The sequence below is a fragment of the Fomitiporia mediterranea genome (genome assembly GCF_000271605.1).
Source record: "Fomitiporia mediterranea MF3/22 unplaced genomic scaffold FOMMEscaffold_1, whole genome shotgun sequence".
NCBI lineage: Eukaryota > Fungi > Basidiomycota > Agaricomycetes > Hymenochaetales > Hymenochaetaceae > Fomitiporia > Fomitiporia mediterranea.
Genome location: NW_006760386.1, coordinates 907,867 through 934,816, shown reverse-complemented (window position 1 = coordinate 934,816; position 26,950 = coordinate 907,867). Strand labels below are relative to the sequence as shown.

Genomic DNA, 26,950 nt, shown 5'->3' with positions numbered 1-26,950 from the left:
TTGATAGTTCTATGTATCCTTTCCTCTTCCTCTTCCTATTTACACAACAAGAAGTGAACCCGACATACCACCATTGCATTGTATACGACAGTTCCTATCCTGTTAACTACACTCGAAGAAAGGGAAATGTCTGTAGATCATCTGCCTTTATCTCATCTGGATCGGCAGTCCTAATTTGGGTATCACTGGTCAGATTGGATACTTCCGGTTAACCAGCTTTACTCAAGCGGTGAAGAAGAGAAGATGTTCGCCACACCAAGTCTGCCTTCGAGTGTCCTTTTGACATTTACATTCAAGAGATATATGCAATGAGCAGTGCAGAGGGAGGTCAGCACGGCTCGGGAGGCCAGCCACATTCACGAATCCCGGAGAACGTACCATCCACACGCAAGACCTGGGAACGAATCGCTTTCTTATGCGTGGGCCTTGCTGGCATCTTCGTTGGACTCCATGCCATTCAACTTTACGAAGACATATCTCAAGATTCGTTTGGAATCGGTTGGAATATACTAAGAGTTCCTTCGGTCCTTGAGTGCATTCGATCTGGACTACTTCTAGATCCGCCACAAGACCTCTGTCCACAACCCGACGAGCTTCTTCCTGAAAAGAACAGAGCAATATGGGATACTTTCAGCGAGCGTCTCGGTACAGAGGAGTTTAAGAGTAAAGCTGCTGATTGGCTTGGTGGTGCTGTCCGAATTCCGTGAGTTGTTTCTGCACCGCATGCTTAAATGGAGATTCATAAAGGTCTATCAATAAGAACGGAAGCTTTTGATGATATGGGTCCGGTAGATGATGATCCTCGTTGGGAGAAGTTTGCGCCTTTTCACGAGTATCTGGAGAGGACATTCCCTCTCATGTAAGTTGCGTTGGTCATTTGAAGCATACGTCATTTGCTGAGTTCAGATAGTCACTCTAATCTCAAACGGACTAAAGGCAAGGACGTATGTCATCTGGTATACTTTGCATGTCTGAGTGGTCTCCGCAGTGAATACATACGGTCTTATCTACGAATGGGACGGATCAGATCCTTCACTCAAACCGCTCCTTCTCGCCGCTCACCAAGGTCTGTTATGGTTTACTTTATGAATCTCGTTCGTGCTGAACGCAGACTAGATGTTGTTCCTGTTGATCCAACAACCGTTGGTGAATGGGTTCATCCTCCATTCTCTGGATTGTATGATAGTATTGCACTTCTTCCCCTAATCTCCTCTCTTTTCACTAAGAACTATTCTAAGGTGAAAGAATTTGGGGCCGGGGAAGTGTAGACGATAAGAATGGTCTTATTGGTATTATGTATGTAGTTCTGTTGACCTTCGCTTAAACAGCTTCCTTATTAGAATCGCGCAGGATGACGATCGAAACTCTTCTCAGTATCAACTTCCGTCCAAGCCGTAAGATCGTTCTTACATTTGGCTTTGATGAAGAAGCTTCTGGACTGTTTGTCAGTTTGTCCTTCAATGGTTTGTGTATTGTGGGCCTAAAGATGGTGATAGGGAGCCCATGAACTTAACAAACACCTAGAAGCAACATTTGGCCATGACTCATTTGCTATGCTCGTTGATGAAGGAGGTACGTGTTCGATCTTTAGCTTTGTAACATAATCTAACGGTTTGCAGACGGTTTCTCTGAGCAGCACGGTGCCCTATTCGCTATCCCCGCTATTGCAGAGAAAGGATACATGGATACATGGATTGAGGTTTCAACTCCCGGTGGTCTTTCCAGTGCTCCACCTACACACACGGTAAGCTGTTTCAATTGAGCCGGGAGACATTGCTTAAAATTCTCTTGCAGGGAATCGGTATGCTTGCTGCTCTCCTCGTCACGTATGAAGCAAACCCAATGAAAGTGCATATTGATCGTAGCAGCCCTGTCTACGGTATGATGCAATGTATGGCGGCGCATGCACCTTCAATGGACAGCAAACTACGTAACGCCATTATAAAGTCGACCAAGTCGGATAGGGCGCTTCGTGCTCTTGAAAAACTCGTGGAAGATTATCCAGAACTCTGTAGTTCAATATCCACAACGCAGGCGATTGACCTTGTCCAGGGTGGTGTCAAAGTTAATGCGCTCCCTGAACAAGCATGGGCGGTTATTAATCACCGTATTGCAACACAAAGGTACCCTTCTTCTATACTTCCTCGTGTTCGACGAAACGCTTACTTTTATCGCATTCGCAATCTACCTTAGCTCATCGCATGCTGTCAAGCATCGCGATACGAACGTCATTATCGAACTTGTCAAGAAGTTTGACTTGACGCTTAACGCATTCGGCGAGACCTTCTTCAATGGTTCTAGCGGTTCAGTTGCACTCTCGACTATGTGGGATTATGCGCTCGAACCAGCACCAGTAACGCCTACGGATGCGGCTCCTTATAGATTACTATCCGGAACGATACGCTCAACGTATGCTTCACATCGGTCGTACTCGAATAGAGATGAAATAAAGATTGCACCAGGAATAATTTCTGGGAATACAGGTTTGTCTTCTAAACTCCAAGCACCTCCAGAAAAGAGCCTAATGCTATTTGCTTTTACAGACACCTGCTCTTATTGGAATCTTACGAGGCATATCTTCCGGTATAATCACCAGGACATGAGGCTTGAGAACAAGGTCCCTGGTGGAATACACACTGTCAATGAATGTAAGCTGTTTTCTGAACCTCTCTACACAGACGATCCGAATCTGATTTCTTTCAAGCATTTGCTATCGACAATTTTCTCGAGATGATTCGGTTCTTTATGACACTCATTTTGAACGCTGATGAATACGAGCTTTAGAGGGATCTAATGGCGGTATATTTCAGTGTTAGGCGTGTGTTTACTCAGTAAATTATTATATGTATTTATTTGTAGAGTACTACTTGGAGTAATTTCAAGCTAAAAATATTAGACGCCCACCAAGCGCTGACGCATTTCTCACACGCACCATGACCTGTACTGCAAATGGTACTCACGTTATTCCATTACGCCGGCAAACACAATCTCTTCATTCTTCGTTCTCGGGTTGTTTAAAATATTTTGTGATAAATGCAGCAAACAGATGACCTTGCCAACCGTCCAGAATTCGCGCCAGTCGTTGAATATGGCAAACGGATCCTCGACCATCTCGCTACTATCCGTGGACGCACTGTCATCCCACCCAAATCACGGAGTGCTGTCCTAGGCAAACACGAAGCGTTTCTAGCAACTGAGGGTGTACAGAGTAGTTCAGCCGACGGCGAGGCACCATTGATATCATACTTGTTCAATCGCTCGCCTGCGTCGCGAACGCCATTAGCGGAACTCAAAAAGATCGCGCTTGGGGAATTACGATGGTGCGAAGTGATGCGCGGACGCGTATTGGTCGTTCGTGCGATCGCTCAGCCGTGTGTTGTTGAGGGTGCGTTATGTGCAGTTATCGAGGACGAACACGGCGCTGTGCATAACTTACGTGTGTACAATGTCGAGTACACCGATGCGCGCAATGTACTTCCGTTCGGAGTTCCTCTGGCTATTAAGGAACCGTATTGTGAAGCCGCTATGGAAGATACGAGTGGGGTTAGAGTCGATCACCCTTCAGACTTGGTCTACCTCTCAGAAGGAGATCCGCACTATCCGGAAAACTGGCGAACGACGTTCCCGGATGATCTTCCCTGCTCGCCAAGCGAGAAACTGAAAGATGAGGGGAACGAATGCTTCAAGAAGGGTCTGTACAGAGAAGCTATATGCAAGTATGTTTCCATTCTCAGTATATTTTATTCACGGCAAGCATTCTAACAGAGGTTTTGAGTAAAGATACACCGCTGCACTTCGCCGAGATCCATCCCAGGCGCTCAAAACTTCAATTCTACTCAATCGTTCGCAGTCCCACCTATTATTAGGCTCATATGCGAAAGCTGTCGCAGACGCTGAAGAAATCATCAATGCGCCTGGAGACCAGCCAAACGAGAAAGCCCTCTTTCGCGGCGCTCGTGCGTTGTACGCATTGAGCCGATACGACAAAGCACAAACCTTCTTAGAGCAACTCACATCTGCGTTCCCGCAAAACAAGGATGCGAAGGTCCTTCTTGCGAAAACGGAAATTAGGCTAGCTGAACAACAGTTTGGCAAGTACGACTGGGTATTGTTGATCAGTGAAGCAAGAAACCCCACTCCCCGAGCTGAAGCTGCTGATTACATGGGTCCTATTGGTCTATGTGACAAGGGCTTCCTCACCGCAAAGAATGATATCAAAGCCGGAGAGCTGCTCTTATGTCATAAGGCCGTTGCTGTTCTCTATCCCCCGGAAATGAAGGATGAGAAAAGTATGCTGATCTATGATACTGTGAAGGGAACCCTGGGTAGAGGAGAAGGCTTGAAGCTGACGCAAAAGGTTGTGGACCGAGTCTCGCATGATCCCACCTTAAGGGAGAGCGTCTATTCCCTAGCAAAAGGGTTGAAGATTTATGATACTATCAGCTATGATACTCAGGCCCAAGAGGTGGATGGGGAGAGTATTGTCGATATGTACGCTGCCCTGTACAGATCTGGTGCAGTTACTAACTCATAATATCTAGTCATATTCTGGACACAATCCGCGAAACGTATGCTGAACCATTCCCAGTTCTCCATCCAGTTGTTCCAGTCAGTAAACCCCCGGCACAGGGCCTCGGTCTCTGGCCTCTCGGCACAACAGCGCACCTCGCTCATTCCTGTCTTCCAAACGCATGCCGCAGCTTTATAGGTGACGTTCTCGTCCTTCGTGCATGCCGTGATATCACAGGCGGAGAAACAATATCAATAGCTTATGTACATCCAACCTTACCGCTCGAGGAGCGACGTGCTGTGCTTGGACGTACACCAGGTACCTCGTGTACCTGCAAGTTCTGCGAGATCGAGGAGAAAGAAGGGACAGCAATACGTCAACAACGCGTAGACCTCTTACAAAAGGTGAAAGAAATAAGCGAACGTGCACCTGCAGAGACGTTACGCACAGATGCAGGCCGGGACCAATCAAATGCTCCAGACGAGACTGTCGTACGCCAGGTGGTAAAGGAGGTCTTGGAAATATGTGACCAACTGGAAGCTACCTTCACTCATCCAACATACGAACAGCCTCGCTTCCCTCTTCTCGAACCACTAGCCTATCTCTTTGCGTGCTATCTCTATCTCGGTCCTAATTCAACAGAGGATGCGCTCAAGGTGAACGCTCGGTACCTCACTTCGCTAGGCTTCTCGTTTGAGTACGACTCTGCTCCTGATGCAGGGAATGAGAAGAGTGGAGGCGGGGACGTCAGGGTCGTCCAGCATGGATTCTATCATCCTTTTATCGTAAGGGCACTCGTGCAACAGTCAAGCGTTTGTTGGCAATTGGGTAAACGACGCACCGCAGATGCATGGAGACGGATCGCAGAGAACTCGATGGAGATTATCACAGGGCATCGTAAACTCTTCAGGGACGGATACTCAAAGGTATACGAGAGCTTGAAATGGGAACTTTGATGAAAGTCTCAACGGCTGTCAATGTCATGGAATGACAGAATATAGCTCAAGGAGAGTTTAATGCCATTGGATTAATTAACTAGCATACATATACCCGAGAAAGAAAGAGAATTACGAAGTTGGGGTATGTATACAACATGCAAACGAATACGGGACACAGTCCGAGAAGATTATCAAAGTCCATACTGCAAACCCAGACAAACAATCAAGACAAACAATTAAGGAAGGGCGATCACTCAATGCATTGATGATGCACGATTAGGCGTAGAACCCTGCGTCAGGTAGTATCAGTACCGATCCATGAACAAATTCATATAAGTAAGAAAATACGTACAATACGACGCAGCATATTTAACACTCAATGGTGGGGAACCAGCGTCGCACTTATCATCCGATATGAATCAGTACAATGGACCAAGAATCCCAAGATTAAAAAAAAAACGTACCGAAGCAGGCGGTTGCCCATACTTCGTATCTATCCTCAACACGGTCTTCGCCAAATCACCCTGTACAGCCGTAAGCTCCAACCAATCGACGTCCTGCTTGCCCGTCGGTGCAGCCAAATCCCCGGACTTGCTCACGAGTACGTACGCATTGGGATCACCCTTCTGCGATGTCGCGCGTGCGTCGAAGACTGGGCTAATGCCCGAGCCGGAAGGGTTAGGCTGGAAGTAGTGTTGCGCGTACACGTCGATTTGTGCATGGAAGCGCGACTCGATTTGTTGAATGCAGAAAGTATTAGGGTCGTTCGAAGGTTCACCGTTCCAAATATCGTATGCGATGGTGGGGAGTTGAGAGAATTGGGATGAGTCGTGCAGACAGGAAACGTCGTATAGATTGGCTACGGCGCCTGCGGAGCTGTAATATGCGCATCTCATCATAAGCAGGAGTACACAACAACGAGAAGGATAGAACGAACACATAAACTCCAGCATTGCACGTATAGTTCTGCACGCCAACGCCTAGCGCGATCTTCTGTGCCGTTTGTCCAGAGGGGACAGTAACGTTCGTCTGGCCAGACGGAAGGTCAGGCGAAGCGGACGAAACATCACAGTTTCCTCGCTTGTTGGGAGTAAGAGGGCCCGCGAGCACCGCAGATGCACCAGCGAGCAGCGAAGTAAAGGTAGTGATAGTAAAGACGACCATGGTCAAGTCAATCGCAGTAAAGATCGAAGAGACTTTTGGTGGAACGAAACGCTTCTAGCGGAGTCGACGAAAGGGGCTTGCAAAAACAAAAAGTAGAAGAGTAGTTATCCCGATGAAAGTATCAACTCTCTGCGTCTCGCTTCATCTCTTTATACCAAAGCGTAGACGAATGGGGCTATCCAGATTAGGTGAGGCTCACGGCAGCAGAGGGACAGGGCAAATCTGAAATCAGGTCCGTGTCGCAAAAGGGCCGTTTGTTCAGAACAAATTAGTTGAGGAATAAAATTAAATTGAGCGCGGTCCTGTTTCGCATTAGCCTGAAAAGTCTGAACTTTCGCGATTGACCCCAGCCCCTGCGTAGCCACAACTACATTTTTGTGTATACAAAGCAGCACAGGTCTTCGTTTTGATCGGGGGAGTCTTGCCGTTGGGCGCAGAGGGATTACGCATGTTGATTTGAAACAACTTCGTCCGGTCTACGGGAGATGCTTAAGGAGATCCAATGGTGGGATGATGTTACTCTTCATTCTTTCTCTTCCAACGAGTTCTCTGTCATAGCTGACAGATAAAATCTTCAAGCTATATTCCGCAATAGACATATTCCTCCCAAAGAAGCTGATTGTTTGAAAAAAGAGGCCATGGGCGCGAGCTGAGGCAGCAGCCATTGGTCCTTTGCACGAAGGGTCGAAGCTTGCTAGAAGAAAAAAAGACCTTGAGGCGCGGACCCGAATCCATTTTGGCGCTGTATTAGGCCGATCATCTGGATTTGAAATTATTCTGATGGCGATGCATCCAACAACAGCCACCTTTGCCGACCTCCCCGTCCGCGAGCATACATGCATGACCAACAAAACGCGCCATCCGCAGGTCAACTCGGTGAACTGTGCCATCCGAAGTCTCACCACAGTAATGTAGGCAACTTCGAAAAACCCCGCAGTCATGTTGCCGAAATACAACCTCCTAAAGTCATCATCGTAGCGCTTGCTGACGATAATGAAGATTACTACCTCACCGACAGACTCCGAAGCTGCTACACCCAATCTGCCCCGCCCTGCAATCAGCCTTTTGAAGTGAATATTCAATATATGTCAGAAAATCAGGCCCCAGGAACATCCATCCACCCTACTCGATCGTCTGGCAACAAGCAAGGTGTCAATCAGAACTAAAATAAACCCGGATCTTTAACGGAGAGCGAAGAGATAGCAACAGCTGCTTGGCGACCTCTTTCCCCGCAAGACATCTCTGGACCTACAAAGGCTCAAAATCTTTGAGACGTTTTTCCATTTTGATGAATGCCTGTCATATATCATTGTAAAATACTGTTCTGATGATCCCCTGATTCAACAACTGAATGAAAAGTAGAGAGGTTCACCGCTCAAGAATTACTGAGGACGAGATTCGTGAATTGATTTTTGCTAGAACTTCTCGGGACGCCCACCGTCAATGTCGACATGTGATTGACAAATAGAAGATGAAGAGAATTTGAAAGGTACGCGGGAATAGTGGCGCTTGGGTTATTCCTAGAGGCAAGCACCAGTCGTCCCTGATATGTTAGATTCAAATGTGTATTCGTAACGGTCATCTACGGTATATTCGATAATCCATGTATATAGCGGTCGAACGAAGATGATTATGTATCTACAACTGTCCATGCTTTCAAATGTATCTTCGACCCCTCGTGTACGTGCGATGATTTATACAAATCCAAAACTCCAAGCAGGTCATACGGAAGTCAATGTCCAAGAAACAACACGTTTACAGAGAACGAGTCTTCGGTGGGTCAGTCTTCATTACTAATTTGATGCGCGTCCTCAAGGAAGTCCAGCAATGTACTTGCGCTCCATGCTTGTGTAGCACATGAGTCGTAGCAGAACGATCCATTCTCATTAGTCAGCTCCGGAATACCTCTCCATCGATCGTTCTGTATGTGAAGTCTAGTTGGTAAAAGGTACCTGTGCAGGCGATGAAGGGTGACATTCTTGTCCTACAGAAACGGACATTAGTAAATACATTCTGCATTCTTTGCAAGTACGGCATACCTCCTTTCCTGCTCCGACAAAAGTGTCGAAGTATAAGTATGCACGCAAGAAGTAACCGAGTGGCCATCCCCACTCCGGCCCGTTATGATAGTTGAGACCTTTGGCAATACTTGGATCGTCTGAGTCATTCGAGTTGTCATAATTCGGTCTGTATTGAGAATCCATCGGGTCAAGAGTCTTCATCCCTAACGGACTCCGAAGGACCTTATCCACTAGTTTAAGAGCGGCCAAGGCGTCATCGGGATCAAATAGCTCAGGAGCAACAGCCATAGCAATCGGGAAGTTGCACCGTAATTGATAGTCTGACCATTCCCTCCCTTCTCCAGAGCCGAAGACGTCCTTGTAAATTCCGCGACGGTTTATGATATTGGGGTCTACATGGTATTTCGCATCGTCCTCGGCAGCTACGGCAGACTTCAGTGCGACAGTCATCTAAGACAAATGACTATTGCTTACCAGCAGGGACGTAGTAGTGTGTCTCGAAATTGGTTCTGATAAGATCAGCCCATTCCTTGTAAGTGACGAGACGACGTGTCCCATCAACTGGAATGCGTTTAGCCGCGATCAAACAACGGAATTTATTTACTTACTTTCGGCTTCAACGCCTTTAAACGGGAATTTGTTCACCTCGGAAAGTTCATGGAGCCACCGGACCGTACTTGCGACGAGTCCCGTAATCTCCACCGGTGCACCATCTCGTGGCGTACCAGGTGTACCTTTCGTACCTGCTTTCACCGATTCTCCCATCTTGTCCATCCATGTACCGCAGTTGTACCTGTTTCCACCGTGAACAAATCCCGTCGACCAGTCTACAGCAACGTCAATATTGAAACCTTCGTCACGCATCTGTACGTCAAGGTTAGGACCGGCATTGTACTCCCGGAAGTGTATTCCATTAGCGTGCCGTTGTAAGATTTCCTGGATAATCTCCGCGACTGTACTCGAGTATGCGTACGCTTTCGGGTCATTCCACGGCACAAACGAATCATCCTTCGGGAACCTCCTCTTAACTGACTCGTTTAGAAGTGACAGCCCATCGGGTGCGAACTGTACGTAGTCTTGAATATTTTGGAGCATCCACCACGGAGAGTCACGAGAATTGTACCTCGGACTTCTGACTGAGTCAAGAAGGTTCGGAATCAGACCGTGTTTAAGGGTCGATGCGAATGCCAGAATATGCGATTTCGCTCCCTCAAAGTTTCCCGTCGTCAAAAACAGTCCCCTCAAGGAAATGAATACATCCCTTCCCCAAGTTCTTGCCCAACCAGCGGCAAAGTGGGGCAGACCAGCGGCTAAGGAAGGTACGGGCTTGCCGGGATCAAGTGACGCCGACTTCACGAGGCCGTACATTTGTACGGAACATAACGCCAGATCTTGTGTGAGGTCATGTCCAGATGCGACGAACTCGGAACACTGCTCAACAACAGCGCGACGAGCCGCCTTGTATGCTGTGGATATTACGATGGCGAAGAACTTCGGACGCAGGAAAGGCGGAATGCCTGTCCTAATTTTGTCAAACTTCTCCTTAAACCAAGCAGCTGGATTCGCTAGTCGCGGTAAAATCTCAGCTTGCCTAAAAGCGCAATATTACTCGGAATTAAGAGTTGGGAAAGCGGTGTGTAGACTCACCTTACTAAGCGCCCGTGAATATAGTCCATACTCCAAGACCCATCTCGCAAATTTCCACAGAGTGGATGGCCCAGATCATTATGTTTCATGATATGTCTTAGAGAATGCATCCAGCCCTCCAAGCCGCAGTATGCCAGCTTGCCCATTCCCGGCACGTCATAAGCAGCAATAGCACCGTCAGTCGCGTCCAATTCTTCGCCTTCTGCACGATGCAAAATGATATTAAGGTCTATGAAGTCAAGATCTGCGAACGCCTCCTCAGCTCCTAAGGCACAGAAGGAGTCAAGCTCTGCATCAATGCCCTCCAGTTCTGTCTCAAACAGCATGACACTGCCTGGAGGGAAGTAGTCCGGAACAATAATTTCCGAATACGATCCTTCGTGGTCCGAAGACTCGTGCGGTTGTACCGGATCGAGGCTAATTAGGGATGAAGGGAGTCCACGCAGCAACTTCTCATCCGCAACTTCGTAGGAAGTGATATCTATGGCTGAACCAAGGATAAATTTAGCCTTAGTCCTCCTGAGTTTAATCGGCTCGACTGGAAAGACGATAGCTTCAGGTAAGTAAGCATTCGTGCAATCAGTGAACGAGGAACGTACTCCATCCTCGATCCTTAGATCCTTTGGAGAAGGCTGTATGCGCTACAAGCAAATAACCTTTTTGAGTATGAGGCTGAACTCGGTGCAAGACAATGTACTATGCAAAAAACATCAGACTCGTAAAACTCAAGAAAGAGTGATTCGACGTACATCATTCTCTTGGTGTACGTGGCCCTCACTGAAGCCTTCAATCATCATCTCTGTATGCAAATGATTGAATACGCGCTTCATGGAACTAATCCCATTGGAGCCGTCCAACGCGTACTTCCGCATCTCGCCAACGATGTTCAGGTGCTTCGGGTACAAGTCGTCAAATCCCTTGACGGACCCAATTCCCGAGTACGAGAATGTTACGAGAGCACCGGTAGAAAGTGCATCTTCGGCGCTACGCTTGAACATAGGCGTTTCATTATCATGAGTCAGATCAAACATCACTGCATGTGGAACAGAGCCCTGAAGTGGAGTGACTATACACTGTCGACTCGGTCCTTTCCCTGTCGGTGGAGGAAGTTCGTCGGTACTTGTGAGACACGCAGCGTCCATCGAACCTTCAGAAACCGTTAGTCATTGAAAGGTCCATAAGTTCGAGGAAGGTACTTGCCAATCGGCTTGCCGACTCCATATCTATACAAGAGTCTGGAGAATTCTTTTGGGTCGTGACCATTGTACGCCTCCCGGATCAAGCTGTTGATACCGAGTCGGCTCACGAAATACGTATCTGTATCTTCGCTACCCGTGAACAACTCCGCACAAACATATAGGTCGGGATTTACGACTCGGGCAGCGTCAAGAAGTGTGACACCCACATGCAATGGCGTTGAATGGCAATTGTCTATTCGAAAACCGTCGAATGCAGCTGCAAGACTTTGCACGTAATGTGTCATATGCTCCCAAAGCCAAGGATTGTCTTCAGGCCCTTCACCATAACGAAGTTTAACACAATCGCCCCAGGCAATCACTTCCCGGCGAAGGTAGGCCTTCGATGGCTTCAATGCAAAGTTTTGTAACGGGTCAGCATCCCATATCCATCCATTATTCGCTACGGCGTGCACTTGTGGGTCATATTTGTCTACCTTAAGGCGTGTAAAGTATGTGTCTACGAGAGGTAATCTGCGAATTAATACGAGAATAATCAGAAATACGAGAATAAACAGAGTGTAAGGTATGAAATGGATAGAAACTTACTCTTCCGTTATTTCTCCCAGTTTCGGACCATGACTAGCGAGTCTTGTGTAATCGAGTCGATTCTTCATGTTTTCCAACGCAACACGTGTATCTTCTTCCCATTCTCGGTATAACGGAACGTTGAGGACATCAACAACTCTTACCCAGGCATCGGCCAGAGCTTCTTCATCCTCAAGCTCGGTAAAGGCTGCCTTGACCAAACCAGCTGCATATTGTGGATCCACCGTTACGGCATAGCGAGTATGAAACTTCTTGCTTTCATCAAGCTCTCCGTTAGCGCGGATGAAGTCGGCCAGTTCTGCGACGGTTTTCCTTGCAATGTCCGGTCCATTCCAGGTAGGTGCGGCCGCAAGAGCAGCCTTGACAGATTCCCTCTCCTTTTTGACATCCAGCACGTAGTATTGCCAGAAATTTAGAGCATTGAGTTCCTGGTGAAAGGCGTTGATGAGCATTTCGATGTCGCCATTCGAATCGACCCTAGTGGGCAAGCCCTTGGCTGATAACGACATAGAGAAATCGACCATTGCATCGTCGAGCTCTAAGGCTGGCGTAAGGTGAGGGGTGTTGGAGGGACTGTAACCTAAAGGACGGAAGATTTCTCAGCCGCAACAAAATAACCTAGACGGGGAATTCGTACCAGCTTCCGGGTGTTCCAGCAACCAAGGACTGTTGTTCGCCGCATGGTTAAGGACGACATCTGTCATGCTTAGTATGCCATACTCTTCTCTCGCAACTTGCAGGATGTCCTCGACGCGTTTCGTCTTGTCCTCGTCGGAACCCGTCCATCCAGGCTCAAAAAGCTCCGAGTCGTAAGACATGAAGTCTGCAAGCGAGTACGGACTCTGGCTTACTCCACGTTGTTGCAGCGGAGTGAAGTGTAGCATATTGTAGCCTCTCTCTGAAGCCTCCTGCAAATGAGGCCTCCATTCGTCCAGTGTCCCCATCCATTTCGATACTACAGTCAAGATGACAAGTCCGTCCAAGGATAAATTCACAATTGTCCCTTCAACAGATGCCCCTCCAGATTCAGCTGGGATCGGGACCAACTCTTCGGAAAGGATGGGCGAGCGCTTCCGGATCTGCAAAGCCGGGTCAATGTTGAAGTAGCCCTCTCTTCCTGTCTCGCGTTCACCGTCATGTCCATCGAACTCTACCCAGTACGCGAAGGCACCTCCATGGGAGATAGGTAAATCTATTTGAATAGGCTTTGATACGTTCGTCGGGAGCCTATAATAGCATGATGAGTAGAATGCATATATGCAGCTTCCGAGCTCAAGAAGACGCACTTTCGCTCTGCAAATCGGTTGCGGTCAAAAACCCCTCCGTCTATAGGGAAGTTAGTCTTGAAGACTCCGTTCCTCGAAGCAGGCGTTCCCGCATCCAGGCTGATTCGCAGGACGTATGGTATGTACGGTGGCGGAAGCCGGATGTACTAGGAGTTAAAGTTAGTCAGGGGTTGAACACGATTGCGCAGAAAACTCCATTAACTGAGGATTTTGGACATATATATCATAAATGCACATACCGACTTGTCCTTGCTAGGACCGCCATCGGAATCCAGCTTGAGCTCATAGACCTGGATTGGAGCTTCACCAGGGACGACGGCGGACTCGAAGAACTCGATGCCCTCATCAGCGGGCGTCTTGGGCGTCTTCAAGTCATTAGGCGCATTGAAATCCCGGGGTGGAATTTTGATTGTGGGCGATGCCACCCGTTCGCCACTGGCATTCTCCTTGGCTGTAGCGACTGCTTTGACAGGGTCATGGCCATGGACTGCAGCAGAGATAGCGGCCTCAGCCATGTCGAGCACATTCACTGTAGTCATAGGCGAGACGAAATGAGGGAGAACGGAAGGAGTGGCGAGCCTCGGCGTAGAGGCAAGACGGACGAGGTTAAGTAGGAGCAAGACGCGACTGAAAGCAAACGCGACATTCTGCTCTGCTCGGATCCGATCTGGACATCAGTCTTCATTTGGACCTACGTCACTGCCGCATCTGGACCCGCCACTATGGCCGAATCTCCCCGTTCCCATTCCTTTCACATATCAGTTCAGCATCAGCACGATCGTTCTGATAGTAAAACGTCACTTACGTACGGGGAACCTTCTCATAGTCTGGGGTAATGAATGATACACTTAAGAAAGAACGTTGAGATGAAGTACATTGGCGACTGAATTGGCGATACGGATGCATACGCGAAGTTCATGTTTGCATATTAATTTTCCCCATTTATATCGATAACTGAGGCGGAAAGGTACGCCCGCAAGCACCGTACAATATACATACTTTGCTTCGCGCGAGTGTGAAATGTAACCAAAGCCCCGGAATAGGCAATCCATTTTATCGCGAATGTGACTCAGCAAGACAAGAGGAATAATAAAGTAAAAATGGATTTTCTTGCCGATTTTGTCACACTTTCCGCTTGTGCAACTTGCGTCCTCTGCGGCGGCATCAAGCAGCAACCCATCCAACTTTTCTTGTTCAACGACTTTCTATCAACTTCTACCATCCGAGAAAGCTGTCGATTTGTATTGAAAATTTGGATTAAGAGGTACGTTGCGGCAACGGCCACCCTCCGAGTTTCTATCGACAAGCTGAACTGGGAAGTAAAAGCCACAGAAGGCAGGCTGTGATACCCGTGGTCAAGGGGCTCGGGCGCATTCATGTCTTTCTTCGGGCTCGAAACGAACAATCCTATCGAGGAGGAGAAGCGGCGGTTCCTGTCAGGCGAGACGAGGGCTGACGAAGATATCGCAGTCTACAATTGGGGTCAGGATGACTACGATGGACTTGGCCATGCACTCCAGGAAGGCGGAGACGAACTGAATGACGAGACCTTCGGCGGCACTGGACCCGTCGGTAAGTCACTGAATCCGCATCCCTGACGAGTTCGAACATCGTCTCACTACTACCCGGCCTCTCCTCAGGCAAGGACTTCGACTTCACTGCACATGCGCTTCCGGATCTAGAGCGCCGTCCAAAGCAGGATTCTGTCACAACTGCTGGTCTAACACACATCCATGAATCACACATGCAGACGCAGTTGCCAGCCGAGGTATCAAAGTCATCTCAGCAAGGTGCGTTGCATCCGCTGCTGCCATTTCGACTCGTCTGACCTGAGACTCCAGCGCGCCCCACGCACACGTCCCGCGAGTCCATCTGGGATGACAAGTCCCCGTTCTCCGTTCTGCGCACGTCAAGCAGCATTGGACGCAGGGCTGGTTCCGTCCTTAGTCACCAAGCGTCAACGAGCATTTCTGGGACACGTCCTTCCGCAAGTAATGCTGTCCGTCAACAAACGCAGTCACCAGCGCTTGTTCAGCAATATCCGTCAGCCGCTAATGTGCCACAGAACCAAACACGGACGGATGGGATGGTTGACTACTCCGCCCCGGGTACGCGCAGTCTCGCAGAGATCGAAGCAGAAATGCGTGCACAGACCCAGCGAGCTCGTGAGATAAAGCTCCAGGAACAACAGCTTTTGCTTCAACAGCAACAACAGCTACTTCAGCAACAATTACAGCAACAGCAACAGCTCATGAAGCCGCCGCGTATGCGTTCACAATCACCGTCTGTACACCAGAGGTTGCCTCACAATGCTCCGCAAGCCAGCTATCAGGCGTCGCAGTCCAGATTCGACGCTTATCCACAGCAGGCATTTCTGGTGCAAGAGGCTGAAAGTGTGCGTAACCAAGAGCCTCAGCGTGGTTATCACAAGGACCCTGCACTTATGCATATGGAGGGTCGGAAACGCACGCATACGCCCATCGACACAGTTGAGTTCATGCATCAAAGGACCGCTGAGCGTGAGCGCGGCCTTCAGCAAGGTATGACACATAGCAGAGCACCATCTCAGCAGTACCAGCAACAGCAACGTTTCACTGGAGAATTTGACTATCAAGAGCAAGAAAGTCGTCAAAGGCTTCTTTCTGCACCAACAAATGTTGATGAGTTGCGACGGCAGATCATAGCTGATCAACAGCGACAAGCACAACTAGCAGCAGCAGGACTCCTTGAGCAGCGGCGTGATTCACCGATGGACCAACTTCAACAGATGCGTCTGGCCATGGTAAATGAGATGGTCAATAAAGCACGCGGTGAGGGTAGCCCGAACATACTCGGCACAACAGCAACAGACGCAGCGCAAATGCAACTACAGCAGCGTATGCTTGCCCAGCTCGCTCAACAAGAGTTCTTACAAAATATTGCCGGCATGAACGGCGTTAACGGACAATCTCTGCCTCAGGGTATGGTGCAAGTGTCCGATGCTCAGAGGGAACAGCTCCGCGTGGAGGCAATGCGGAAAATTATGGAGGCTGAAAAACAAGAAGGTAAACGGCGACGGAAAGCCGCGAAAATCGCACATATGGTTTGTATTCTCAGCGTTCGATTCTCTTATACCCTGTGCTAATGGACTTAAATGTTCAGAGCCGCTACAACGACCTCATGACGCAATCCGACAAGGATTTCATCACACGCATTCAAGTTTCGCAGCTCGTCACCTCCGACCCGTACACAGAGGACTTCTATGCTCAGGTCTACGGCTCACTCATGCGTAGTCGTATGGGCATTGACGTAACGGAAGAGCGAGTCCTGAAATTCGGTTCTGGTGAGGGCGTCGGACTCGGGTTGAACCAACGCGGCGGAAATCGTCGACCAAACGCTATGCAGCGCATGGAAGCCCAGGTCGAACGCATCGTAAATAATGCTAGGCAGAGGGAAAAGGAGAAAGGCTTGCACGGTTTGTCTTCCATGCCACTTTTGATGCCTCGGGATTATTGCTGACAGTTTGTTCGTATACAGCGATACATAGCCTTCAGGGTGCCTTAGGAAAGACCGCTGGTCGGAGCTACAAGGCTGCCCCTCGTCAGCTACTCCAAGTCGACACCAATGGGACGACAGATCCGAATGCTGCGCATGGACATATCTCCAAGGACGATTCAAAGCAACATGCAGCAGGTGCTGCTAAGGAAGCTGCAAAACGAGGTCGTGAAGCTCTTGGTGTCCAAGCTGATGTGCGATCTCTCGTTCTTTCCGGCGCAAGGTCGGTACTGACTTCGTTTCCGCAGCCTACAGGAACTGTGCAAAAGGACCCACTCACGCGCAGAGAATGTCTTATTATCCTTGAGAGTCTCTATGACAGTCAGCTGAAAATTGAGCAATTGCGCCGTGAGCAACCTGCGCCTGATGACCAATTTCATGTGGTAGAATGGTACGCCTTAGGCTCTCGCTATTCCCATTGTCACCTTTGACTGATTATTTTAAAGGGAGGCGTCATATAGAGCCGAGACAGGACGTCTTTGGGACAACCTTCGCGTCATGGTGCCCCTCGAGACGAGCAATCCTCACCCTTTTATCTCACTGCTTATGCCTGCAAAGGGCAAGAAACTCCTCCCACGTCTCGCACGGCATCTCAACACACAGCAACTTCTTCAAGTCATCTGTTTACTAGTTGCATGTTTTTCGCAGCTCGATGTCGTTAAGAACGCTGCAGTCCTCGACGTCCAGGAAGACTCTTCAGAACGCCGAGAGGTTGATAGACAAACGCAGTTGTTCTTGTCGACTGTGTTACAGTCTATTTTGCCTGTGGTCGCCAAGTTCAAATTGGGCGTTGTGGTTGGTATGATGGGTCTTCTTATGGAGCACTGTGATATGGGGCTTGTCATTCACTCGAGAGTAAGTCCTCGCCTGCCTTGATCTTTGGAACATACGTTGAATCGGAACTTGGGTTTCCAGCCCGGTCAAGCTCTCCTTACCGCTTTTCTGAGTCGCGCGGAAGAGATCAAGTCCGAGATGATGGCAGGATCTATTGACCCATCCGAGATTCCGACAGAAGAGGACCTGCAATCATGGTTAGTGGTATTCCATTCTCCAATCATCCTCGGCATCTTACGTATTATCATATACTCTAGGCAAGGCGTCGTCGTCCACCTCTACCACATTTTCGGTCCCTTCCTCCTCTCTCTCTTCCCCTCATCCCGAATCCCAACACTCCGCACATCAGCAGGAGTCCTAACAGTCGACGCAGACCTCCTCGACCAACCAGTCTGGAAGTTCCTCGCAACCTTCGCCCTTCATGCAGACAACGAGCAGCAACAAGTCCTCGTCTCCACACTCCGCGAAAAGATCCTCGACAACGTTCTCGCAGTCAACAAGGGATTCATCACCGACGAGGCAGAGCAGAACCTCAAAATCACCAACGTGAATATATTTTTACACGCGTTGGGTTTGGATAGCTCGCAGATCACTGTTTAATAATTGGGTGTTTCTTTTAATAGCAACTGTTTTCTTTTTCTCTTTCTTTTGTCTTCTTTTTCTTTACATCTGCCTCGCCCTGCTTTGTATCTGTCCTAATGAAAAGTTGTTTTCCCTTCTCGTTTTGTTTCAACCCCTTCAAGCAAGGGCTATGTGTCAAATGATTATCAATACTACATTGGTCTTGTGCGCTTTTCCCTTCGCAACTCCATTGTGTTAATCTAGACATTATAATGAATCACTGCTATCCACTTCATCTTCTAATTCATCGCTATCATCGTCGACCCCGCTACATCTGAACAACTCCTCAGCTCTGAAGAGCTGCCGCTGCTCCGGTTGACTGCCAATCGTGACGCACCCGGCTAGCTCTTTTTGTCGTTCCTTTCCGCGTTCCACAATCTCCTCTCCGCTCGTGATTCGACCTAGAAGGTCAAGAACTGGTAAATCAGACCATTCCGGTAGCTGTTCATCAGGCAACTCAAGCAAGCCCGTCGAACGCGAATCCTGTTGGTCATCGGTATAAGTAGGCAGAGTCATGAGCGGGAGCGTAAACAGAGCCTTCTTCTGTTCGTAAACACTCTGCGGCTGTTCTTTAACATGCGAACCGACCTCAAGATGATTCGTCGACAACGACACAAAGTCATCGTAATTCGGATACAACATGACATACCCGCGAAGGTACGCGAGCTCGATGAAGAACTTCTTCCATGATTTGGCCCATCTATTGGAGCGTACATCTGGCACGACGTGATCGCGGAGCGGTATCCATGCTTTGGAGAGGCGGATTGTTAGATATGCATGAAATTCTTGCCAGTGTTCTGGAAAATACACGGCGCCCCAACTACAAGGAATTTGCGAGAGATACGGAGTATTGCGATAAAGGACGCCGAACGAGTCGAATAATGCTTGAGCGTCGAAGGGCCGGCGGCCTTCTGGTCGTAGTTCTATCTGCTTCTGCTGATATAGGCTTATCCCGAAAAGCGTCGGCTGCCTATTTGAAGCACCATAGCTTGAGGCCAGTCAATCAAAGTCACCAAGTACCAAAGCATAAATCTGACATACCGGTATCGCAACAGAGACATCTTAGCCCAGGCATAGAACAGAGGTGAAACCTCAACATCGTCTTCCAGTAAAATAACATAGGAGTGATTTGAGTGAGGATACCAAGACTCCACAATAGCAGTACGAAGCCCTGCATGGACAACCCGATGGTGCACGAATATTTCACCGTGAATCCAAGAGAACTGATCGACAATTCTCCTGGTATGCATATCCGCCGTTTGCTCTTCGTTTATTCGAATAGAGACGGAGTCCCCAAAGTACCGAGCGCCTTCTAGTGATTTGAGCAAACGCTCTAACGAGCTCGGCCTGTTATCGGTAATGACAGAGAGCTCTATGTCTGGTGCATGCCAACCTAAAAGCCTATGAATTAAGGGTAGCATTAAATAGCGACTTTGACCTACTTCTCAGTTCTTCCAATGTTAACGACGCAATCCAATCACAGTACGGCAGATCACTGTGCGGCAGTCGAATCACCATCACTCCTGAGGCACTCTGCCTCTCCAGCTCAGCTTTGAAGGAATACTGCGATGCATCTTCGAGTCCCGTGAGTCCGTAGAATATAATCGACATTGATTCATTTGCCGACTTGAGCCAGAAATTTAGCGCTTCTGCATTTGCGAAGATGTTCGACGAAGAGTGCAACGCACTAAACGAGATCCCGCAGACATCTGAAACAAGGTGTTCATGGAACCAAGGAAATGCGCCATCATGTGGAATGACATGGTCGGTATCGTGTGACAGGATAAGAACGTGAACATTGTAGCCATTTTCCATGAACCTGCAGACAACATTAGAGAACTCTCGCAAATCTTTGAGCGTCTGCAAGACTACGGCTAGGGAGGACGAATGAGCCAGGTCATTCATTTCCTCGGAAGCTTCGCTAGACTCGGGTAGTGTCAAGCACTGTGCAAGTGTCGGTTCATCAATTGCATGGTGCTTGAGGCATTGCACATGACACCAGTCTTTGTCCGAAGTTTTCTCAGATTCACGAACGACAACGCCAATCCCATTAGCGTGCAGCACAGTTCTTCCAAAATCGGACCAGAAAGTTCCATTATCGATTGTACTTGGGTTGAATCCGCGTATCAACGGAGAAGGAATGACAAAGGGCGGAAAGAGGAAAAATGCCGAGCCAGGCTCGACATGAGGTGCAGCACATACAACATAATCTCTCGCCTTCGTAAGATTAGCTCCGCAAAATCCACTTGGGACGTCAAGCAAGAACGGATGTGATAGGAGATGGTCGCGAGATTCTTCATGGAGGTCACCGAAGCCTTCATTGTCTATGATCAATGCGTATTCTGTCGATACCTGAGCTGCTGCATGCATTAGAGCTTGAGCTTCTTCGAGACCTTCTGGCCAGAGAGCTATGTTTATATCGAGGAAGGTATCCATACTACCCCCGTGAAGAAAAGTCTGTAAGGCAGAGAAGGTATCGGCAGGACAAACGATTGTAATGGCTGAGATTGAAGATTGATCAGACATAAGGGGTTCAACGGTTTGCTGTAGTCGAACCAAGGTATCAACAGTCATAGTGAGGATAGCAGTCATCGAGCCACTGTCATAGAAGAAGGGAAGGTCAATGAGATCCGAAGCACCGAGAAATATCGTGTCTGTAGCATCGAGTAGCACAGTCCTCGAGGTCTCCACTAGCTCATTGCGTACAACAATGGAACTCTCAGCAATAAAATTAGATCTATGTTTTTCGGTGGTTGGAGATTGTGAACCCCAAAGTAGGAGAGGCCCTAGACTAGCTAGCAGTGTCAGAAGTAAAGCACCGATGAATAAGTACGCCTTGACACGTTGTACGTAGGTCCTTTGGCTTGCGCGAAGCTCTTTAAAGAGGGAAGATGAAGCCCTCCTCTTCAATTTCATCGCATTAGCGACTCCTGTGACTCTAATAAATGACAACTATAGAGCATTCGGGGGAACAACAGTTCGCTGGAAGACTTGCTAGTGCGCCGTCGGTGGCAGGGTCTGGTATGTTACCTTTTTTTGAGTTTGAGAAACATGCTTCACGTGTTCAGGACTGAGCTTGTCACGTGTCAATGCACAATTCAGTTCCGACCTAGAATGGCTCAAGAAACTTAGACAGTAGATTATACTAGATAAGACAAGTAGGTTTTAAGAGGATAGAGGATCTCTGGTGAGACGTTCCGTACAGCTCGTTCTCTTCCCTTCTCATGTACGAACAGGTCGACAACGGAGAATCGGGGTCATTAAGACGCGTCACTGTGCTTGCATGGTGACAAGGACTTCATTCTGAAGGACATCCAGATTGCTCCGAGACAATGAACCCCTTTGAAGTTTTCTCTAATAAGCGATTTGAGCAATACGGGAGAATAGAAGATCTGGGCAATGCTATCGAGCATTATCGTGCTTCACTGGAACTCGTCCCTGACGGGCATCCAGATCGTTCCACGTCTCTCACTAACCTTGCCGCTACCCTTCAGACTCGCTTTAAGCAGCATGGACGGACCGCAGACCTTGAGGAAGCCATCGAACGTCATCGCGCTGCCCTACAACTTCGCCCTGATGGCCATCCGGATCGTTCCTTGTCTCTCGATAACCTTGCGAATTCCCTTCAAACTCGGTTTGAGCAGCATGGACAATGTGAGGACCTTGATGAGGCCCTCAAACATCATCGTGCTGCCCTGCAGCTTCGCCCCAATAACCATCCCGATCGTCCTGTGTCTCTCAATAACCTAGCAAATTCCCTTCAATCTCGCTTTGAACAGCATGGACGGACTGCAGACCTCAAGGAGGCCATCGAGTGTCATCGCGCTGCCGTGCAACTTTGTCCCGACGACCATCCTAGATGTCCCATGTCTCTCAATAATTTCGCAACTTCTCTGGCAATTCGATTTCAACAGCATGGGCAGACTAGGGAACTCAACGAGGCTATCAAGCACCTTCGCTTTGCCTTGCAACTTTGCCCCGATGGCCATCCCGATCGCTCTACTTCTCTCAATAACCTTGCAGCTGCCCTTCAAATTCGATTTAGAGAACATGGACAGACTACAGACCTTGATGAATCCATTAAGCATCACCGTGCTGCGCTGGAGCTTTTCCCTGACAGTCATCCTAATCGCTCCGCATCTCTCAACAACCTCGCATATGCCCTTCAAACCCGATTTGAGCAGCTTGGACAGACTGCAGACCTTGATGAGGCTATCGATCGTCATCGAGCCGCCTTGCAACTTCGCCCCAATGGCCACCCAAGTCGTTCCACGTCTCTCAATAACCTCGCGAATTCCCTTCAAGCTCGATTCGAACAACGTGGATGGACTGCAGACCTTGATGAGGCCATAGAGCATCTTCGTACTGCCGTGCTACTTTGCACCGATAGCCATCCCAACCCTTCCGCGGCTCTCAACAACCTCGCGACTTGCCTCCAAACTCGATTCGAACAATACGGACAGACTGCAGACCTCGATGAGGCTATCAAGTTCCATCGTACGGCCCTGCAACTTCGTCCTGACGGTCATCCCAATCGTTCCACATCTCTCAATAACCTTGCAACTTCCCTTCGAACCCGCTTTGAACAGTATGGACAAACTGTAGACCTCGATGAGGCCATCAAACATCATCATGCTGCTCTACAACTTCGTCCCAACGACCATCCCGATCGTTCAATGTCCCTGGATAACCTTGCCTCTTCCCTGACAGCTCGATTTCAACAGCACGGACGGATTTCAGACCTTGAAGAGGCCATCAAGCATCATTGCACTGCCCTTCAACATCGCCCCGATGGTCATCCGGATCGTTCCATGTCTCTCAATAACCTCGCAACTTCCCTTCAAACTTGGCTTGATACGTATGGCCAGACTGCGGACCTCGATGAGGCCACCAATCATTATTGTGCTGCCCTACAGCATTTCCCTGACGGTCACCCCAATCGCTCCGCATCTCTTAATAACCTCGCGGCTTCTCTTTAGACTCGACTTAAACAGTCTGGTCAGACAGCAGATCTTGACGAAGCCATTGAGCATCATTGTGCTGCCTTGCAACTGCTTCCCAACGGACATCCTGATCGTTCTACGTCGCTGAAGGGCTTGGCTACTTCCTTATACTCTCGATTCGAGAAATTTAGGCACATGGACAATTTTGAAGAGAGCATGCAATTACTTGAGCATGCTGCCGAGTATAAGTTCTCTAGCTTCTTGATCTGTCTCGCATCTGCCCATCAGTGGGCTAACCTTGCTCGAAAACATGCTCACCATACCACATCTAGAGCTTACAAGGTGGCAATGTCCCTCCTCCAACATACCATTATTATCAGCCCTACTCTGCTTATGCTATAGAGGGAAATGGGCTTAAAGAAGTTATAGAGTTACTTGAGCAAGGACGGGGTTTACTTTGGTCACAGATGCGTGGTTTTAGAGCGCCTCTGGATCATCTTGCAGGAACAAACACAGAGCTTGCCGACCGGTTCAGGGATGTTAGTCACCTGCCGGAGAACCTGACGACGTCACCAACTATGTTACAGTCCGATTCAGGTGCAGTCAGAGGCGGGTCATCTATGCTGGGTGTTTATGGGGAGCGGATCGTGCTTGAGGAGGGGCTAAAATTGAAGAGGCAACTCTTTAGCTAACAGGAAGAGATCATCAATGAGATACAGCACATTCCTGTGTTTGAAAACTTTCTTTCAGTTACGCCATTTAAAGTGCTCCAGTAGGCAGCTTCGGAGGGTCCTGTGATAGTCAACCGTTGCAAATATCGATCCGACACACTCATTGTGCTTTCCTGGGACTATTTGCCGGTTGTCTGTGTTCCAGTAGATGAGGAGTTCTACGATGACAGCACTAATATGTGCAAGGAGCTGCTAGAAACGTACACAAGCTCCGGAGCTGACTTGCGAGAATACGATCAGACACTCCGCCAGGTGATGAAGGCTTTGTGGGACAGGGTTGTCTCTAAAGTGGTCGACAAAGTAAAGGAGCTCGGGATTGCGGAGGGAGCGCGCATATGGTGGTGCCCCACATCTGTACTATCTGCGCTTCCTTTCCACGCAGCAGGTTCATTCGAGCATACAGATGGATCTGTCAGGTATCGGCTAGACAAGTACATTTTATTGTGTACTCCGACACTCGCAGTGCTCATCAGCACACGATCTGGTGGGGACGGAGGAGAGGCGACAGTACTTGTAACTGGGGATACCTCACTTCGGTAGGCTAAGAGGGAAATCCACAATATCAGGAATTGTGACGTAAGCACCAAATTATGTGTTAGCAACCCTTCGTGTGATATTGTGATCAAAGAGCTTCGGAAAGCAACTTGGGTCTATTTTGTTTGCCATGGACTCTTGCATTCAACGCCTTTCAACTCTTCATTCAAGCTGTCCGATGGCAGGCTGGCGCTACTCGATGTTGTCCAAGGTAATCTTCCGAATGCAGAGTTTGCATATCTTTCTGCTCGCCATACGGCCGAACAACCACGTGACGACTTGCATGATGAAATACTTCATCTGGCCGCAGCGATGCAATTCTCTGGGTTTCAAAGCGTGGTTGGATCAATGTGGTAGCTACTTGATGAGGACAGACCCTTCTTTGACAGGGCTGCTTATGAGTATATGTGAGAGTGTGACAAGAGTGAGGTGCGGTATAAGCGAGCGGCTACCAGACATCGAAAAGCAGCCATGGAGCTAAAGGCACTGGATGGCATTCAGACTGAGAGATAGGTCAACCTGATTCACATAGGCGCCTGATTGAAATTGATTTGCTCTTGAGACCTCTGTGACATTTATATTAGAGAGTAAGGCTATACAGTAACAATAAATGGTTCAGGACTGTTTAGTTTTATTTTAGTAATTACTAAAGTATCTATTTTTGACACAGATATACTGTAAAATTGAATCCTACTTTTGACCACTAAAAGTTCCCTTAATGACCTGAAGCCATTGTCCCAGCCTATGATCATTAGGTGTAAGACAATCCTCAGGAATATTAATATTATACTCTTTTTTCAAAATCTTAACAATTTTATCAGTTTGTTCTGCATAGTTTGTTGGATATATCTCTTTATAAGCAGTAAATCCATCAGAATTGATATAGATAGGAAGCTCCTGTTTTCGTTTTTCGTTCTTTCTAAGCAACTCTTTGTTCTTACTTAGTTTTTCTTCCTTGTGTCTTACTTCCTCCTCATATTTTATTTTATCTTCCCCCTTTATCTCATCCTTCTTTCTTTCTAATTCATCCTTCATGTTTTTGATCTCATCCTCCTCATTTTCTATTTCGTCCTTCTTGCTTTCTATTTTTTCATCAATTGAATCAAGTTCATTAATCCATTTCTTTCTAAGATCCACTATTCTTTGTACTCTCATAGTTGTTTTTTTTTAAATCTGTCCAAGAACTTCCTTATGATTGGGTCCCCATTTGGATTGGTGTCAGATTTAGCATTTTCACAGAGAAGTTGCATAAGTAAGAAAACATTGTATGTTTGTTTGTGCCACTTAGGACCTTGAGGAGAAACAGAAAGTGATTGAGTTCGACTTTGGTGAGACATACTAATAATACTGAGTGCCAGATAATGTTTGATGGGCTGAAAGGCAGAGACATCTGGGCACAATGCTGAAGGGTGTTGCTTTATAATGCTACAGATAAACAAAGTAGATCAAGTAGTAGTAATGTTATTAGATGGTTGCTCTCACCTGAGTCACCTTTGCTCTGCTGATGAGGAGTGTGTGACTATTATTTAAGTAATAGGGCACAAACCCGAATCTGATTATTATAGTGCCTGTCTCTTACACAGTGTTGTACATTATACAGTTGTCAGCACTGTATTTCCTCTACTCTTGTCCACCCTCACTAGGGCTTAGTATGTGTTACTGTGTCAGACAGAAGAATGGGAGTGATCAGTATACTGTACTTAGGATCTTCACAAAGTAGTATACAGCTTCCAAAGCAACACACAGGTGTAAAAAATGCTTGAAACATGCCTTGCAAATTGTGTCAATACTAGTACAGCTGCATCACGAAAAAGTCGCAACAAATGTATTTAATAATAGCAAAGGTAATCTAATAAAATGATTTTATAAGCATTACATTCTAAAATAACACTTATATTTTACTTATAATGTAATTATAATGATTGTATATAAATGTAAGAAATATACAAAGTTTCTATTAAACTACAAACATGTTTTAGAGCAAGTAAGCTTACTAATAGTATTATTACAACATTACATGTGAGGTACAAGTGCTCAACTCCTATTATAATATGCTAAAATTATATTATAAGTTATCTGTAACAATAGTTGATTAATTATAACAGTCATAAAAGTAATATGTTGTGCTTGTAAGTTAATTACAATACTTTTAGTAAGATAATATACAATTATATATATTAATAATGTTAACAATCACTCTTTCAGACTTATAATATAATTTGTTTTTACCTTTAAACAATATATCGAAGTGATTACATAATCGAGTACCAAAGATCGAGAGCATATAATGACGCACTTGCTCTCGTCACTCCTTTTCCTCCTACCTCCATCATCTCCCCAACCCTCTTCCCCCAACGCTATGTCGTCTCTTTTGTTCTCTCCAGGCCAGTCCTCTGCCTACAA

At 47.6% G+C, this 26,950-nt stretch overlaps 10 protein-coding genes across 10 annotated transcripts; 5 read left to right on the top strand and 5 right to left on the bottom strand.

Moving 5' to 3' along the window:
- Positions 1-308: 308 nt before the first annotated feature.
- FOMMEDRAFT_164381 (carboxypeptidase S) lies at positions 309-2,865 on the top strand (the record flags this gene model as incomplete). Its single annotated transcript, XM_007261296.1, has 14 exons — positions 309-498; positions 559-703; positions 761-859; positions 911-948; positions 989-1,066; positions 1,117-1,185; positions 1,239-1,296; positions 1,351-1,444; positions 1,497-1,572; positions 1,620-1,744; positions 1,795-2,123; positions 2,194-2,483; positions 2,544-2,648; positions 2,705-2,865. 14 exons carry the CDS (start codon positions 309-311, stop codon positions 2,782-2,784), a joined length of 1,776 nt encoding a protein of 591 aa, XP_007261358.1. The 3' UTR covers positions 2,785-2,865.
- Positions 2,866-3,084: 219 nt separating this feature from the next.
- Positions 3,085-5,541, top strand: FOMMEDRAFT_100608 (uncharacterized protein). The gene is made up of 3 exons (XM_007261295.1): positions 3,085-3,716; positions 3,781-4,491; positions 4,542-5,541. Exons 1-3 carry the CDS (start codon positions 3,331-3,333, stop codon positions 5,464-5,466), a joined length of 2,022 nt encoding a protein of 673 aa, XP_007261357.1. The 5' UTR covers positions 3,085-3,330; the 3' UTR covers positions 5,467-5,541.
- On the bottom strand, positions 5,529-6,673 carry FOMMEDRAFT_164379 (uncharacterized protein). The gene is made up of 4 exons (XM_007261294.1): positions 6,386-6,673; positions 5,913-6,324; positions 5,801-5,849; positions 5,529-5,738 (listed from the first exon to the last, which is right to left on the bottom strand). The coding sequence occupies exons 1-4, from the start codon at positions 6,610-6,612 to the stop codon at positions 5,725-5,727; spliced, it is 702 nt and encodes a 233-aa protein (XP_007261356.1). The 5' UTR covers positions 6,613-6,673; the 3' UTR covers positions 5,529-5,724.
- Positions 6,674-7,088: 415 nt separating this feature from the next.
- FOMMEDRAFT_149928 (uncharacterized protein) lies at positions 7,089-7,852 on the bottom strand (the record flags this gene model as incomplete). The annotated part of the gene is made up of 2 exons (XM_007261293.1): positions 7,089-7,663; positions 7,786-7,852. 2 exons carry the CDS (start codon positions 7,850-7,852, stop codon positions 7,089-7,091), a joined length of 642 nt encoding a protein of 213 aa, XP_007261355.1.
- A 310-nt stretch (positions 7,853-8,162) lies between these two features.
- On the bottom strand, positions 8,163-13,949 carry FOMMEDRAFT_143821 (glycoside hydrolase family 13 protein). The gene is made up of 12 exons (XM_007261292.1): positions 13,590-13,949; positions 13,351-13,496; positions 12,702-13,291; positions 12,065-12,644; positions 11,481-11,989; positions 11,030-11,427; positions 10,880-10,976; positions 10,281-10,818; positions 9,242-10,224; positions 9,108-9,194; positions 8,652-9,055; positions 8,163-8,596 (listed from the first exon to the last, which is right to left on the bottom strand). Exons 1-12 carry the CDS (start codon positions 13,887-13,889, stop codon positions 8,393-8,395), a joined length of 4,836 nt encoding a protein of 1,611 aa, XP_007261354.1. The 5' UTR covers positions 13,890-13,949; the 3' UTR covers positions 8,163-8,392.
- Positions 13,950-14,673: 724 nt separating this feature from the next.
- On the top strand, positions 14,674-18,452 carry FOMMEDRAFT_100603 (uncharacterized protein). Its single transcript, XM_007261291.1, has 9 exons — positions 14,674-14,922; positions 14,991-15,140; positions 15,192-16,432; positions 16,492-16,804; positions 16,867-17,078; positions 17,133-17,275; positions 17,331-17,739; positions 17,800-17,915; positions 17,976-18,452. Exons 1-9 carry the CDS (start codon positions 14,727-14,729, stop codon positions 18,316-18,318), a joined length of 3,123 nt encoding a protein of 1,040 aa, XP_007261353.1. The 5' UTR covers positions 14,674-14,726; the 3' UTR covers positions 18,319-18,452.
- A 94-nt stretch (positions 18,453-18,546) lies between these two features.
- On the bottom strand, positions 18,547-20,913 carry FOMMEDRAFT_24784 (uncharacterized protein; the record flags this gene model as incomplete). Its single annotated transcript, XM_007261290.1, has 3 exons — positions 18,547-19,327; positions 19,381-19,732; positions 19,782-20,913. 3 exons carry the CDS (start codon positions 20,911-20,913, stop codon positions 18,547-18,549), a joined length of 2,265 nt encoding a protein of 754 aa, XP_007261352.1.
- A 758-nt stretch (positions 20,914-21,671) lies between these two features.
- On the top strand, positions 21,672-23,318 carry FOMMEDRAFT_149924 (TPR-like protein; the record flags this gene model as incomplete). Its single annotated transcript, XM_007261289.1, has 1 exon — positions 21,672-23,318. The coding sequence occupies one exon, from the start codon at positions 21,672-21,674 to the stop codon at positions 23,316-23,318; it is 1,647 nt and encodes a 548-aa protein (XP_007261351.1).
- Positions 23,319-23,749: 431 nt separating this feature from the next.
- On the top strand, positions 23,750-24,904 carry FOMMEDRAFT_149923 (uncharacterized protein; the record flags this gene model as incomplete). The annotated part of the gene is made up of 3 exons (XM_007261288.1): positions 23,750-23,929; positions 24,059-24,549; positions 24,613-24,904. The coding sequence occupies 3 exons, from the start codon at positions 23,750-23,752 to the stop codon at positions 24,902-24,904; spliced, it is 963 nt and encodes a 320-aa protein (XP_007261350.1).
- Positions 24,905-25,237: 333 nt separating this feature from the next.
- On the bottom strand, positions 25,238-25,702 carry FOMMEDRAFT_24783 (uncharacterized protein; the record flags this gene model as incomplete). Its single annotated transcript, XM_007261287.1, has 1 exon — positions 25,238-25,702. The coding sequence occupies one exon, from the start codon at positions 25,700-25,702 to the stop codon at positions 25,238-25,240; it is 465 nt and encodes a 154-aa protein (XP_007261349.1).
- Between the last annotated feature and the right edge of the window lie 1,248 nt (positions 25,703-26,950).